This window comes from Oncorhynchus mykiss, chromosome 17, assembly GCF_057628025.1.
Source record: "Oncorhynchus mykiss isolate SJ-2025 chromosome 17, ASM5762802v1, whole genome shotgun sequence".
Taxonomy (NCBI): Eukaryota; Metazoa; Chordata; class Actinopteri; order Salmoniformes; family Salmonidae; genus Oncorhynchus; species Oncorhynchus mykiss.
The window spans coordinates 45,967,553-45,983,652 of NC_143038.1; the positions used below are offsets into that span (position 1 = coordinate 45,967,553).

General features: G+C 41.1%; 1 protein-coding gene across 1 annotated transcript; it reads left to right on the forward strand.

Annotated features, from left to right (window-relative positions):
* The first annotated feature begins 14,006 nt into the window (after positions 1-14,006).
* LOC110493234 (small ribosomal subunit protein eS26-like) lies at positions 14,007-15,264 on the forward strand. The gene is made up of 3 exons (XM_090204194.1): positions 14,007-14,090; positions 14,734-14,911; positions 15,104-15,264. Exons 1-3 carry the CDS (start codon positions 14,007-14,009, stop codon positions 15,262-15,264), a joined length of 423 nt encoding a protein of 140 aa, XP_090060320.1.
* Positions 15,265-16,100: the final 836 nt, after the last annotated feature.

Genomic DNA, 16,100 nt, shown 5'->3' on the forward strand with positions numbered 1-16,100 from the left:
CCATCAGCAGGGGCTTGCGATGGTGGAGGATCTGGTCACTAACAGAGATGACGGCGCAGTAAGACCCGCAGCTGCTGGGTCGCCCAGGTCAGAGCGACCCTCTCCCGTTCCAGACACAGCCGGTTCAGCAGAACCTTGTTATAACGTTGCCAGAACCACTCCAGAATCGATTAGTCCAGCATAGCCTGAGCACACAGGGTTATGAATAAGAAGTTAGGTGAGAGTCATGAAGATCAGATCAGTGTGTGTAATACAGTATTACCCATCCCTGTGACAACTCCTCAGATGGAGGCTCATAGCATTAGCTCTCTCGTGCTCTCCTCAGCAGTGAGAGGTGTAGAAGGGCAGGACTATGTTCTGTCTCCAGCTTATGACACATCTCAGCCAGACTTCGAAGCCTCTCCCCCTTATCCACACCATCGCACAAATGTGAGAATGTATGGGAAGCGAGTAGTCAGTACACATGCATAAGTGTGAATGTGTATAGTGTGCTGTCTATGTATGCATATGACAGTCAAAGGGTGTGTATGTAGGGCCTCCCGGGTGGTTAAGGGCGCTGTACTACCAGAGACTCTGGGTTCGCGCCCAAGTTCTGTCGTAACCGGCCGCGACCGGGAGGTCCGTGGGGCTTAACGTTAGCCTCCCGGGTGGCGCAGTGGTCTAAGGCTGTGCCACCAGAGACTCTGGGTTCGAGCCCAGGCTCTGTCGCTGCCGGACACGACCGGGAGGTCCATTGGGTGACGCACAATTTACCTAGCTTTGTCCAGGTTAGGGAGGGTTTGGCCGGTAGGGATATCCTTGTCTCATTGCGCACCAGCGACTCCTGTGGCGGGCCGGGCGCAGTGCGCGCTAACCAAGGTTGCCAGGTGCACGGTGTTTCCTCCGAATACATTGGTGCGGCTGGCTTCCAGGTTGGATGTGCGCTGTGTTAAGAAGCAGTGTGGCTTGGTTGGGTTGTGTATCGGAGGACGCATGACTTTCAACCTTCGTCTCTCCCGAGCCCGTACAGGAGTTGTAGCGATAAGACAAGATAGTAGCTACTAAAAACAATTGGATACCACGAAATTGGGGAGAAAAAGTTGTAAAAAAAAAAAAGGGGTTTGGATGCTAAACACACACATACGCACACTAAGGTACTGTATGCCTACACAAGCACCACGCACTTCACTATTATTGAATTGAAGACCCCCACTTCCTTCCATTCTGCTAGCAAATGTGCAATCTTTGGACAATAAAATAGAGGACCTACGCGGAAGATTAAACTACCAACGGGACATTCAAAACTGTAATATGGCTGAACGACGACGCTATCAACATACAGCTTGCTGGTTATACGCTGCACTGGCAGGCTAGAACAGCAGTGTCTGGCAAGACCAGGGATAGCAGACTGTATTTTTGTAAATGACAGCTGGTGCATGATATCTGAAGTCTCGAGCTATTGTTTGTCTGAGGTAGAGGATCTAATGATAAACTGTAGACAACACTACCTACCTACAGTTTTCATCTGTATTCTTCGTAGCTGGTTACAGTCAGACTGGCACTAAGACAGCATTGAATGAGCTGTGTTCCGCCATAAGAAAACGCTCACCCAGAAGGGCGGCGCCCATAGTAGCCGGGGACTTTAATGCAGGGAAACTTAAATCCGTTTGACCAAATTTCTATCAGCATGTTAAATGTGCAACCAGAGGGGCAAAAAAACTCTGGACCACCTTTACTCCACACACAGAGACGCATACAAAGCTCTCCCTCGCCCTACATTTGGCAAATCTGACCATAATTCTATCCCCCTGATTTCTGCTTCCAAGTAAAAATTTTAAGCAGGAAGCAGCAGTGACTCAATCAATAAAAAAGTGGTCAGAAGAAGCAGATGCTAAAATACAGGACTGTTTTGCTAGCACAGACTGGAATATGTTCTGGGATTCTTCCGATGGCATTGAGGAGTACACAACATCAGTCATTGGCTTCATCAACAGGTGCATTGATGACGTCGTCCCCACAGTGACCGTACGTACATACCCTAAACAGAAGCCATGGATTACAGGTAACGTCCACACTGAGCTAAAGGCAAGAGCTGCCACTTTCAAGGAGCGGGACTTACCAGGCGGTGTCAGAGGAAGGCCCTAAAAATTGTCAAAGACTCCAGCCACCCTAGTCATAGACGGTTCTCTCTGCTACCGCACGGCAAGCTGTACCGGAGCGCCAAGAGGTCCAAGAGGCAGCAGCTTCTACACCCAAGCCATATGACTCCTGAACACCTAATCAAATGGCTACCCAGACTATTTGCATCCCCCCCTCTTTTACACCGCTGCTACTCTCTTATCATCTATGCATAGTCACTTTAATAACTCTACCTACATGTACATATTACCTCAACTAACAGGTGCCACCTCACATTGACTCTGTACTGTATAGTCTCGCTATTGTTATTTTACTGCTGCTCTTTAATTACTTGTTACTTTTATTTATTATTCTTATCTGGATTTTAATGCATGTGTTCAAATGCATAAACATTAGCACAACTATTTATGGGTATGCTTGTCATCGGCAAGGACTAGGCATTTTTGGGGGGATAAAAATAAATGGAAAAGAGCTAAGCAGACAAAATCCTAGCGGAAAACCTAATTTGGTCTGCTTTTCAACAGACACTGGGAGACAAATTCACCTTTCAGCAGGACAATAACCTAAAACACAAGTCCAAATATACGCTGGAGTTGCATACCAAGAAGACATTAGTTTTTGACTATTGCTTACACATGGTTTCTGAAACTATGGCTCCTTTTCTCTAGACTCTACACACACAACCCCAAAACACACACAACATGCAAAACGTCACACCTCTTGTAAAACCATGCGCTTCATTCAAAACTATTTTAACTCTTCTCAAAATTATGTTTTGCATCAGAACTCTACACTTACACTTATACACGCCAACTACACACAGATGTGACAAATGTAAAACACTACCATCTTGTGTCTTCTGCATGTTCAGTGTAGTCCACGGCAGTTTGTCATAGCACTCACTCGTACATGTATGTGCACAAATATATACAGTATGTATGCATATTCAGTATATATTTACCATATAAACAGAAATGCGTTTTTTGCAATCGCTTACACGCTAAAAGTGTTACTTGAGGCACACTTAGTGAAACCATTAACTCATGTCCCTAATCCTCAGACCAAGTCTGCAAAACTGCAAGCATGTTATCTGCTTTACACTCAGTTTGCAATTGTAAAACACACTTTTTGCAAAACATAGATCTCTACATTAGACACATCTTTTAAAACTAACAGGTCCTGTGTTTCGTTTGGAAAACACTGCCATTCAAAATGCCACACTAATTTGCCGATTACCTACACCCAGGACTCACAAGTGAAAACACTTATAGCTAATTTCTTCACTTCGAAATCAGAGCTTGAGCGCTATAAATAGACTTCAGGTTGGCTTTCTTGGTTTGGACAACAATGGAGGGCAATTTTGGAGAGAGTTAGAGGAGTTAGAGTAAGAGGGGTACGAGGAGGAGGCCTGTGGTGACAGACGAGGGGGCATGCCAGGGCTGGCTACGCCACTCCAGATGCTACTTCCCCCCTGCTGTTTAGCCAGAGAGGGACATCACTTGTGATGTGGCCAGACCCACATAGGAGACAGGATGCACCCTAAAAAAAAGTGTCTTTATAGTAACAAGCCTATTTTATTATCTTCTACAGTATTTGTTTTGTCTGTTACTGTTCATCCTGAAATCTGGGTAAATATACAATGTTTTGAGTAGGAAATATATTTTAGCTCCCCCCCCTTGCATTTCTGTTTATAGTGTAAATATATACTAAATATGCATACATACTGTATATATTTGTGCACATACAGTGGGGCAAAAAAGTATTTAGTCAGCCACCAATTGTGCAAGTTCTCCCACCTAAAAAGATGAGGCCTATAATTTTCATCATAGGTACACTTCAACTATGACAGACAAAATAAGAAAAAAAATCCAGAAAATCACATTGTAGGATTTTTAATGAATTTATTTGCAAATTATGGTGGAAAATAAGTATTTGGTCACCTACAAACAAGCAAGATTTCTGGCTCTCACAGACCTGTAACTTCTTCTTTAAGAGGCTCCTCTGTCCTCCACTCGTTACCTGTATTAATGGCACCAGTTTGAACTTGTTATCAGTATAAAAGACACCTGTCCACAACCTCAAACGGTCACACTCCAAACTCCACTATGGCCAAGACCATAGAGCTGTCAAAGGACACCAGAAACAAAATTGTAGACCTGCACCAGGCTGGGAAGACTGAATCTGCAATAGGTAAGCAGCTTGGTTTGAAGAAATCAACTGTGGGAGCAATTATTAGGAAATGGAAGACATACAAGACCACTGATAATCTCCCTCGATCTGGGGCTCCACGCAAGATCTCACCCCGTGGGGTCAAAATGATCACAAGAACGGTGAGCAAAAATCCCAGAACCACACGGGGGGACCTAGTGAATGACCTGCAGAGAGCTGGGACCAAAGTAACAAAGTCTACCATCAGTAACACACTACGCCGCCAGGGACTCAAATCCTGCAGTTCCAGACGTGTCCTCCTGCTTAAGCCAGTACATGTCCAGGCCCGTCTGAAGTTTGCTAGAGAGCATTTGGATGATCCAGAAGAAGATTGGGAGAATGTCATTTGGTCAGATGAAACCCAAATATAACTTTTTGGTAAAAACTCAACTCGTCGTGTTTGGAGGACAAAGAATGCTGAGTTGCATCCAAAGAACACCATACCTACTGTGAAGCATGGGGGTGGAAACATCATGCTTTGAGGCTGTTTTTCTGCAAAGGGACCAGGACGACTGATCCGTGTAAAGGAAAGAATGAATGGGGCCATGTATCGTGAGATTTTGAGTGAAAACCTCCTTCCATCAGCAAGGGCATTGAAGATGAAACGTGGCTGGGTCTTTCAGCATGACAATGATCCCAAGCACACCACCCGGGCAACGAAGGAGTGGCTTCGTAAGAAGCATTTCAAGGTCCTGGAGTGGCCTAGCCAGTCTCCAGATCTCAACCCCATAGAAAATCTTTGGAGGGAGTTGAAAGTCCGTGTTGCCCAGCAACAGCCCCAAAACATCACTGCTCTAGAGGAGATCTGCATGGAGGAATGGGCCAAAATACCAGCAACAGTGTGTGAAAACCTTGTGAAGACTTACAGAAAACATTTGACCTCTGTCATTGCCAACAAAGGGTTTATAACAAAGTATTGAGAAACTTTTGTTATTGACCAAATACTTATTTTCCACCATAATTTTCTGGATTTATTTTCTCATTTTGTCTGTCATAGTTGAAGTGTACCTATGATGAAAATTACAGGCCTCTCTCATCTTTTTAAGTGGGAAAACTTGCACAATTGGTGGCTGACTAAATACTTTTTTGCCCCACTGTACATGTACATGTGTGTGCTATGATGAACTGCCATGGACTCCACTTCACACTGAACATGCAAAAGACACAAGATAGCAGTGATCACATCCGATACATTTGTCACATCCGTAGTTGACATGTGTAGTTGACGTGTAATAGAGCTAATCATTTGATGGTTTGTGTGTAGAGTTTTGATGCAAAAACACAATTTTGAGAAGAGTTAAAATACGTTGAAATTAAGGTTTTGGTTTTGCAAGAGATGTGTGACATTTTGCATGTTGTGTGTGTTTTGGGGTTTTGTGTGCAGAGTCTAGAGAAAAGGAGCCATAGTTTCAGAAATCATATGTAAGCAATTGCCAAAAACTGTAAATGTATTTCTTTCTCAAAACATTGTATATTCATCCAGATTTTAGGATGAACAGTAACAGACAAAACAAATACAGTACAAGATAAACAAATAGGCTTGTTACTATAAAGAAAAAAACAATTAGAGTGCATCCTGTCTCCTATTTGGGTCTGGCCACAGCACCTCATCAACATCACAAGCTCTGATTTCGAAGTGAAGAAATTAGCTATAAGTGTTTTCACTCGGGAGCACAGTGTGTAGGTAATTGGTAAATGAGTGTGGTATTTTGAATGGCAGTGTTTTCCAAACGAAACACAGGATCTGTTAGTTTTAAAAGATGTCTAATGTAGAGAACTGTGTTTAGTAAAAAAGTGTTTTAAAATTGTAGACTGAGTGTAAAGCAGATAACGTGCTTGCAGTTTTGCAGACTTGGTCTGAAGATTAGGTACACTTAGTGTCAGTTGATGACAATTCTCCCGGATCCGGGATGTGGAGATCCAAGAGGTTAATGCTTTCACGGAGTGTGCCTCAAGTACCACTTTTAGTGTGTAAGCGATTGTAAAAAAAACTGTAAATGTTCTTCAGTGGCATAGTTACAGTTTAGACTTAAATGGGCTTGTCGGGAGTTTAAAATGGCTGTCTAGCAATGATCAACAACCAACTTGATAGAACTTGAAGACTTTTTAAAAGAATAATGTGCAAATATTGTGCAATCCAGGTGTGCAAAGCTTTTAGAGATTTACCCAGAAAGGCTCACAGTTGTAACCGCTGCCAAAGGTGATTCTAACATGTATTACCTCAGGGGTGTAAATGAGATATTTATATATTTCATTTTCAACACATTTGCAAAAATGACTAAAAACATGTTCACATTTTGTCATTATAGGGTATTGTGTGTAGATGAGTGAGAAAAAAATATTTTGTACACTTTAAATTCAGGCTGTAACAACAAAATGTGGAATAGGAAATTTGTTCTTAACTGACTTGCCGAGTTAAATAAATGTAAAATAAAATAAGTCAAGGGTATGAATATTTTCTGAAAGCATAGAGAGCAAGCATGAATACAGAACTGTATTCAAATAAATATACTCTTGCTCTGACTCATTAGAGTAAATACAATCACGTTGAAAATATATTTACCGAGATGAGCAATACGAGTTTTCTATTTTCACATGGTAGACTGTTGCACAGAGTAGTCCTCTTGACCCTATTTTCCTTATAGGGGAATTCAGAACGAGTTACGCGCCTGTAAATGGAACTTAAGTCCATAAAAAAAATGCATTTTCTCTCGGCTGGTTTCTCTCTATGCATATTCTGACCTTGAATTTAAGCATAGGGAAACGCATGTGCCAGACGTTTAGGGATGAGATTACAGAAATTGAGGTGTGGCAGAGGTGTGTCTACAGATTCTACAGATACAGTGTATTCTGACCTTAATTTAATTCCCTCATAATTCCACCACCTTTACGCACCTGAAATAAACTCGAGCAATTTGTATTTTACCTTATGATCGCTGGAGACAAAGGTGAAATCAGTCATATGGCTGCAAACTGAAAAACATTTCAACATGACAGGTATTTACAGTATGTCCCTTTCACATAGTGAAATATGAAATGCTGTGCCACTATGCAGAATAAAAATGATGTGGCTTTATAACTTTTAGGGATGAATCTTGGAGATGCAAGGCAAAACCGAGCAGGATGACAGTAGCGCCAAATTGAACCTTTGTGCACTCTAGAATGTTTTAATTGTATTCCCCAACTTTTCCTGTTTCCTACAATGTATTATGTTAAATATTATTAGCCACTGTCAGTAGCGACCGTAAGTAATAACCACACATATTTAACTGCCAATTTAGGATTAGATCCCTTCATTTCGTATCATTCCATTCCATTGTTTATTTTAGCCTAATTTACCTCTGTAAACGCTGTTACGTCGATATGGTTGTTGCTGGGGATTGCTAGCAGTAATGGATACTATTTAATTACAAATTGCGCAATAATTTGGGACATGTAGCCTATTTGAATCATTATGGAACGCAGACCAAATGTGGCAGTTTAAACCAAGAGCGTTGTGCACGGTTCATCACAGTTCCATCTTCAGCGAGGATTAAGATAGGACTATTCAACCACTATTGTACAATTGTCTCCCCTTCCAATATTTAATGGATTGAACAACTGAATATGGCGACTTTCATGTTGAATCAAACCTCTTTTTTATTCACCAAATTATCTCGTGGTTAGAGGCTCTCCAAACCAGTTTTTGTTTAAATCCGTGACTGCGAAAATTGAGTTTCCGAAAAATAATGTAAAATCCCTACTTGAGTTTTGCATTGGGGCAAAAACAATCTGCATTTTAACCAAACAAGAGGCACTACTAATTTATATTTCGCTTCTCAATGATCATGCAAGTACTGCACAAGTAGGCTACCTATCTATTCCACCTCTGGACTGCCGATCATTCTAGGCAGCCCGAGCATGGACCGGTAACCAGTCTGACAATGGGCGAGTTAGTTTTTTTCATCTTCTATTATTCTTTACATTGGTTGTCAAACACTGCTTTAGACTGCCTACAATGTTTTATGATAATCTTCATAGTTATGCTGCCATACAGTATGGTAGCGAGAGTTGCTGAAAAAAATAACTAGCCAATGTTTGCAATGATAATGACAAAATAATCTATATTTTGACTGCCTGTGTGTGTCTTGCTTGTGGTTGATATAATTGCCTAAAGATTGCTTGTCTAAATAGCTGCATTTAGCCTAACACCCATGCTGAAAAAAAAATGAAAATAACATAAAATCGGGTTTGAGGCATGGAATGCATAGTTCGAACATGTCGACGATCTTTGGTATACAACCTGACATTTCATCCCCCGATAGTGGGAACACTGAGAAGAAGCTACGTAGACAGCAGAGTGGGCAGCAGGTACGTTAAAAAAAATCATGCACATGCGCAGACATCTCCATATCAATAGCCATGGCAAATCGGTTTCCAAAAAATCCGGCACCGCAGCCACTGTTTTTTTTTATGAAGTAGGTCAATACATAAATACTTTCCTAACGCTAAATATTCTACATGATCAGAGTATTTTTTTATCTACTAAACGGAGTCAAATATGTATATTTTGATGGCTTTCTTCAATGATTCCTGATAATCAGAACGTTCTCGCTATATATTCTAGTGAGTCTGTAGGGAAAATTCGAATTAAAGGTACACCATATTTAAAGGGATGGCTTTTGATAAATGTACTGAAAAATCTACTGAATGAAAACTTAATGAGAAAATCTTTCGGTCAACAAGTGGGAAGGTTTTCGGTGGTTGAATTACATTTGTTCAGTGAGCATAAGGGCGCCACAACCAAAGAGTTTGTTACGCATCTGCATACGGCAAGTCTCAATACCAAATACTGAGAAGTTCTTAAATCAAAACACATAAAAAAGGCATAGATTTCCTAAGTCTGAATTGGCCCCTATAGGAACAGTAGTCTCTGTAGCCCTACACTGACCTGCATCTTCTGCAGCCTCCTCATCTGAGTGTCGATCTCCCTGGGGCTGCGCTGGTCGAGGGTCCACAGCGACTCGATGGCCATGAGATGGTTCTCTGAGGCCTCATTGTAGCAGCCCAGGGCCTGTTGGAACTGACGCCACATACCCTCCACCGTCCCCTACCCTGTTCTTGATGTCATATCGGGTTCTCTGGTAGTCCTGGCGTGCCTCCCACATATCTCAGTCATAGTAAGTCCATTTTTCACACACACACACACACACACACACAACACTTTTTTTTAAGTACTTTTGTCTTAGGTTGTTTTTTATTGTTTTTAATTAACACTAAACTAATATTCAGTGCTGTTTTTAACACATATTATGCCGTTTTTAATGTTTACATATGATGATTTAAATATGAGCTGTGCAAGTGAAATTATGTTAATAGAATTTTACCAGAAGAAAAAAGTGCAACAGTGCGTGAGGATGGCCTGGAAATCGGTGATTAAAACCTCGTCAAAATATATTCACGTATGTCAATTTTATGTATAGAGCACACTTCTGACAGAACAGAATTCAGTTTTTACTTTCTGCAATTGTTGCAAACTAGCATACAGAACAACTCTCTGCAAAATGTGTCGTACCCAGTCTGAAAACAGCGATGAACTAACACGCAGTACTCCAAGCTAAGATTATTTTTATAACTAAACCAAGATAGACCACAGCCTATCGTTTCCAATGGGAACAAATGAGTCATAGTGGGCAGAACAAACAAGTAGGTGGGTAGAGCCAAGCACGAGCTAGCATACGTCTGCATATTCCGTTAGGGAACGTCACCTCTGTGAAGTGCGAGTGTGCAATAACTCAATTCGCCTTTGCACTCCTTCTAAACAACGCATTTTTTTTTGCAAAGGATAAAGTCTACAAAACTTTGTCCAGAACACATTCTAGTTTTGGGAACAGAAAACTGAATTGATATCAAATGTTTTATCGGTGAGAAAATTTGCAGAATGTCGGCCAAAATCCATCTCGTTCCATCTTCTCCCACTGCCGGCCAATGGGCTTCCTCTCACTACCATATTTGGTAGTGAGTGGAAAGGCCATGCGGATGCTTCACATTTAAACATCCAGTGGATATCTGTCTCATTGTTCTATCTTAGCCCCCGGCCCTAAACCCTCAGCCCTTGAATGACGTTTCATATCGTCACATCCGAGTCTACCTTATTAAATGTCCCTTGCCCAAGGGTGGGAGAGTGATGATCAGAGAGGCAACATCCTTGGAAACCTTGAAGTTGAGCTTAAAAACAACCAACCTAAATCGATGAATGTACCTAGCAAGCTAAGATAGTTAGCTACAGTTACCCATAGCTGGCTATCTAGATTCATAGTTTGGTCATTTATTCCAATAAATGTTATAATTCCAAAAAATGTTTATGAAGCTAGTTACGTTTTATAGGCTCCTCACTATGAGACTAAGCCAATTTGCCAACTCTAAAATCAATGGCATCTATATTTTTTAGCAAGCTAGCATTATAATTTTAACTGACATGCCGAAAATGCAGCCCTGTTGATTAAATTTGACACTTCGTGTCTCCTGGAGTTTGACACGTGACTAGAGTTTGCAGTGAATTGTGGGTCATGTCAACCCCACAAGTGATCAAAGTTCTTCACTCGCTCCTTCAAGCTAAATCAAGAGCCGAGGGAGCCACGTTTGTGAATTGGAACTCCACTTAAGATGGTAATCAAACTGCATCTATTTCGATGGGGATTCCCCCTGAGGGAAAGTGACTAGTGCGAGGGCTGAGGAGGTCAAAATAACGTGTTTGGACTGCAGCCCAAGGGTGACCATTAGTTACCACAGCCACAAAGTAAAACATTGTCTGTATCTTAAAAATGTACGAAACCTAACATTTGTTTTTCAGTCTTAATTTAAATGTAGGCATAAGTTTAGTATTGTGGTTAAGGTTATGTTTAAAATCATATGTTGAGATGATAAATTACAAAAACCTGTAATAGTAATCCATTACTTTACCAGCAAAAATATTGTAATCAGATTACAGATACTTTTGAAAAACTAGATGATTACTTTTAAATTCAGAAAGGATGTTTGTGAAAAAAATCTTTGGCGCTTCTCTGTTTTCTCAATGACAATAATGGGCCAATAAATGCCTCATGAATTTAGTTCAATTGGCCCACTCCATGAGAACCCAAAATATAAACTAGTTTTACACCAATGTTTGTAAACATTGTGAATGTAAACAAACACTGTATAGCCTCATCATGGATGGTCAGTCCATAGCTCTGCCTATTAATCTGAGAGTGGTTACACTTCTCCAGGCCCATCCCTCAGCATTTTACCAAAACAGAGGCGGGGCAACCGTTTTGTTATTGTTTCATCTGTTATTGTTTCATCTGTGGATTTGCTCCCGAGTGGCGCAGCGGTCTAAGGTACTGCATCTCAGTGCTAGAGGCGTCACTACAGACCCTGGTTTGATTCCAGGCTGTAACACAACCGTCCGTGATTGGGAGTCCCAAATAAAGGTTAAATAAAAAAAATATATCAAGGTGTCACCAACAAAAAGGTAAACAATAGGCCTATAGCAAATGCAGCACATGGCATTAATTTTTCACATGTAAATAGCACTTTTCAGTATTGCTCAAAGCATGCCTTTCCATGAGAACAACATTTATTTTTCAACACGAATCAATGAGCCTAATCAGTCCTCAGTACCTGGTTCGAATCCAAGCTGCATCACATCACGGCCGTGATTGGGAGTCCCATAGGGCGGCGCACAATTGGCCCAGTGTCGTCCGGGTTTGGCTGGGGTAGGCTGTCATTGTAAATAAGAATTTGTTCTTAACTGACTTGCCCAGTTAAATAAAGGTTCAATAAAAAAATGACAAAAATCATAAACAGAGTAGGGCTGGCTAATAAGTCCTTAGTTTTGGGGTCATGCTCAGCTAAAACAGTTTGGCTAATCTATACTTCCATATTTCCAGTCCTAATCTTGACGATCAAGATGACTGGAATTCTGATAGACTTTGGTTTTTCATGTAAAGATATAATTTAATCATATTATATGTAGTAGAAATCTATGGGTTAGAAGAAGCCTACATAACCAACACAAAGTATAATTTAACATCCGTATGGCCAGCTATGTAAACTTTAACATTGATTTATCCTGCAATAGATGTCGTTCAATTGGTAACATACATTTTTTGCTTCTTCTAATGCCTCTTAAGGAGAAAGTCATCTAAAAGTAACGAGATGTAATCGGATTATGTTACTGAGTTTGGGTAATCCAAAAGTTACATTACCGATTACAATTTTGGACAGGTGACTAGTAACCGTAATGGATTGCAACATTTTCTGCAATGTTGCAAACTAGCATATGGAACAAATCGCAGCAAAATGTGTCCTACCCGGTCTGAAAACAGTGATGAACACACACAGCACCCAAGGGTTTCCACTAATCACCACAGCCATAACTTCAAAATTGTCTATGTCTTAAAAGTTAATGAAAACAAAAAAATTGCTTTTTGGTCTTAATTTAAGGTTAGGGTTAGGCATATGGTTAGCAGTGTGGTTAAAGTTTCTTGAAATGTAACATCCAATAAAAATATTGCCAGCGGTACATTCAAACCGTTTTGGTAATACAACTCTGAGGCGGCGTGATGTGATTTTGGCTATGACTGTTAGACATGACTTTGTAAACCTATAATGTTAGCCAACTAGCTAGCTAGAGATGCAAGATAGCTGATCTGTTATATATACGTGTTTACGGATGAGATACCATGACAGATAGAACGTCTTTGGTGTCGAGGTGGTGGAATGCGAATGCGCCTCAACCAATGAAAACGTGTGATGGGCAGGGCTGACTACGCCAGGTTCTGTGTGCGAGGGGTGCATGGAGACATGTCTCGCTGTCCAGGACAGACAGGAAAATATGGACGCATGTTTTTTCCCTCTAACAAATTGAAATTATGTCCAATTAATTAAACAGAAGGTTTGGATCGCCAAAGCGACAGTAAATTTGTAACATCATAGATCAACAGAGAAACAGAGAAATGTCATTTGTAATACAACAAACAAATGCTTGTAAACTGCGCATTCATGAAAATCCATCATGGGAAATGAAAGACTACAAATGTTTTATTTATTTAACCTTTATTTAAGTAGGCAAGTCCGTTAAGAGCAAATTCTTATTTACAATGACGGCCTACTAGGGGACAGTGGGTTAACTGCCTTGTTATGGGGCAGAATTACAGATTTTTACCTTGTCAGCTCTGGGATTCAACCCAGCAACCTTTCGGTTACTGGCCCAACGCTCTAACCACAAGGCAGTTAACCTGCCACCCCAAAAACTACTGACAAAGATACATTAAGCCCCCATATCCTTCCGCAATTGTTTATTTTGTAGAACTAAAATAAGTAAATCATTGATTAATTTGATAAGACAAATGTATATGAGTCCTTTCTGTGTCCTTCGAGGGTGTTGGAGCAGTGAGGTATATTAAGTGCTGGAGAGATATAGTTAGTTCGGTCTGTTGCTGGGGGTCGGAGGTGTCGGGTGCTAGAGAAGCAGGTTGATGTGGCCAGGGTCAGAGAAGATGTTGCATGCTGAGGACGTGAAGGAAGTAGAGGAAGGTGGATGAAGGGTGAGGGATTCTGAGAGGATCCCCGTGAATAGTAGATCTGTGACAGAACAGAGGGATAGGCCAATGAGTGATATATGTTTCAGTAAGGTTGGCTTCTTAGCGTTCCTAGTAATGGTTATCAACTGTACCGCAGAGATGGAACCTAAATCACAGAAAATATATGTTGTGGTGGCAGCTGCAGAGAAGTACTTGGGGGTATGAGATTTGACTTTAGAAGAGGTACATGGTGTGTTGAGTGGCAGTGTCCTGTCCTCTCAGATTGTTGGCCTGGGGTAGGTTCAGATAGGGTAAAGTAGTGGAATAAGGTGGTGGGTTTTAAATGTACAGTTCCCCCCCTATTGACATCCAATCAGTTTATGTTCTGAAGTGTAAAAAAAACTTGATTAATTAAGTTTATGCAATTAACTATTGCACAACTCTGGACCAACTAACGAGCTACCTACTTGTTCTGGCAAAGACCACTGGACTGCTAGGAAATGCTCAGGTAGGAAATGTAAATATGAACACATTTTATGTAGGCTGAATAATGCTCAAGTTGAGTAAGCTGAACTTGAGGCTGCTTGAAACATGGGTTTTGTCTTTTGGTTTTGGTTTCTCAAGAAAGAGTCGGTACATTGCAGGTTGGTTATTTTTCTGCACTCTAGGTTTGTGTGTAACAAAGTATTCTATACTGAGATTACTGACACAGCACTTAAGTGAAATTGGAGTACCTAATTGACTGGAATGAACCTGCACACACAGTGGGGTCCCCAGGACTGGAGTTGAAAAACCCTTGTGAATAATTTGACAGTGAGCCTCTGTGCTCATGTTTCAAGACATCCATTGTGCCTTTGTTTAGACTAAGAAGAGAAGGAACTGCGGTCGTGCCATGAAGGGCCGTGGGCATGTGCAGCCCATCCGCTGCAGCAACTGTGCTCGCCGTATGCCCAAGGACAAGGCCATCAAAAAGTTTGTCATCAAGAACATTGTTGAGGCTGCTGCTGTCAGGGACATCTCCGAGGCTAGCGTGTTTGATTGTGAGTAGATTGGTCTGAGGGTAACTCGTCATGAGTGATGCTGTTAGGCACACTGTCGGTCCCCAGGACCATCATTGAATGACACTGCACTGAAGCATCTGTCTTTTGCTTGATTAGATCCACCAGATCAGTGGTTTATTACACTTCATACTCAAACCTCCTTTCCTCTGTGCAGCCTACATTTTTCCCAAGCTCTACAGTATGTGAAGCTGCTCTACTGTGTGAGCTATGCCCTCCACAGTAAGGTGGTCAGGAACCCCTCCACAGAGGCTAGGAAGGACTACACACCACCACCCCGCTTCAGGCCCAGAGTGAATACTCAAGCACCAAGCTCTGGCATTTTGTCCAATTAAGACCTAGACAACCAGGTGAGGAGAGTTCCTAACTAATCAGTGACCTTAGGGCTTTATTCAATCAGATCCGCATAGCAGTTGTTTTGGCGGTGTCGAGGTGAAGCTGAGTTAGAGCTGTCAAATCCACAAGTGGCTCCTGGAATTATACTTAAAGCGAACCTTTCCATTGGCTGCACGGAGTCGCATTAAGATAAATCGCATGTAACCTGGTTTACATTTCAAATACTGGAATGTGAGATGTAATTTACGCCTCGATTAGGTTGGTAGATAGTCTTTAAGTAATGATGGACTGTTGTTTCTCTTCGCTTATTTGAGCTGTTCTTGCCATAATATGGACTTGGTATTTTACCAAATAGGGCTATCTTCTGTATACCCCCTTACCCTGTCACAACACAACTGATTGGCTCAAACGCATTAAGGAAAGAAATTCCAGAAATTAACAAGGCACACCTGTTAATTGAAATGCATTCCAGGTGATTACCTCATGAAGCTGGTTGAGAGAATGCCAAGCGTGTGCAAAGCTGTCATCAAGGCAAAGGGTGGCTACTTTTAAGAATCTCAAATATAAAATATTTGGATTTATTTAACACTTTTTTTGGTTACATGTGTGTTTTGTCATAGTTTGTCTTCACTATTATTCTACAATGTAAAACATAGTAAAAATAAAGAACCCTTGAATGAGTAGGTGTGTCCAAACTTTTAACTGGTACTGTATATATTTTTATTTACCTTTATTTAAACAGGAAAGTCAGTTAAGAACAAATTCTTACGTTCAATGACGGCCTAGGAATAGTGGTTTAACTGGTTTAACACAAAAATTTGATCATATTACTCCA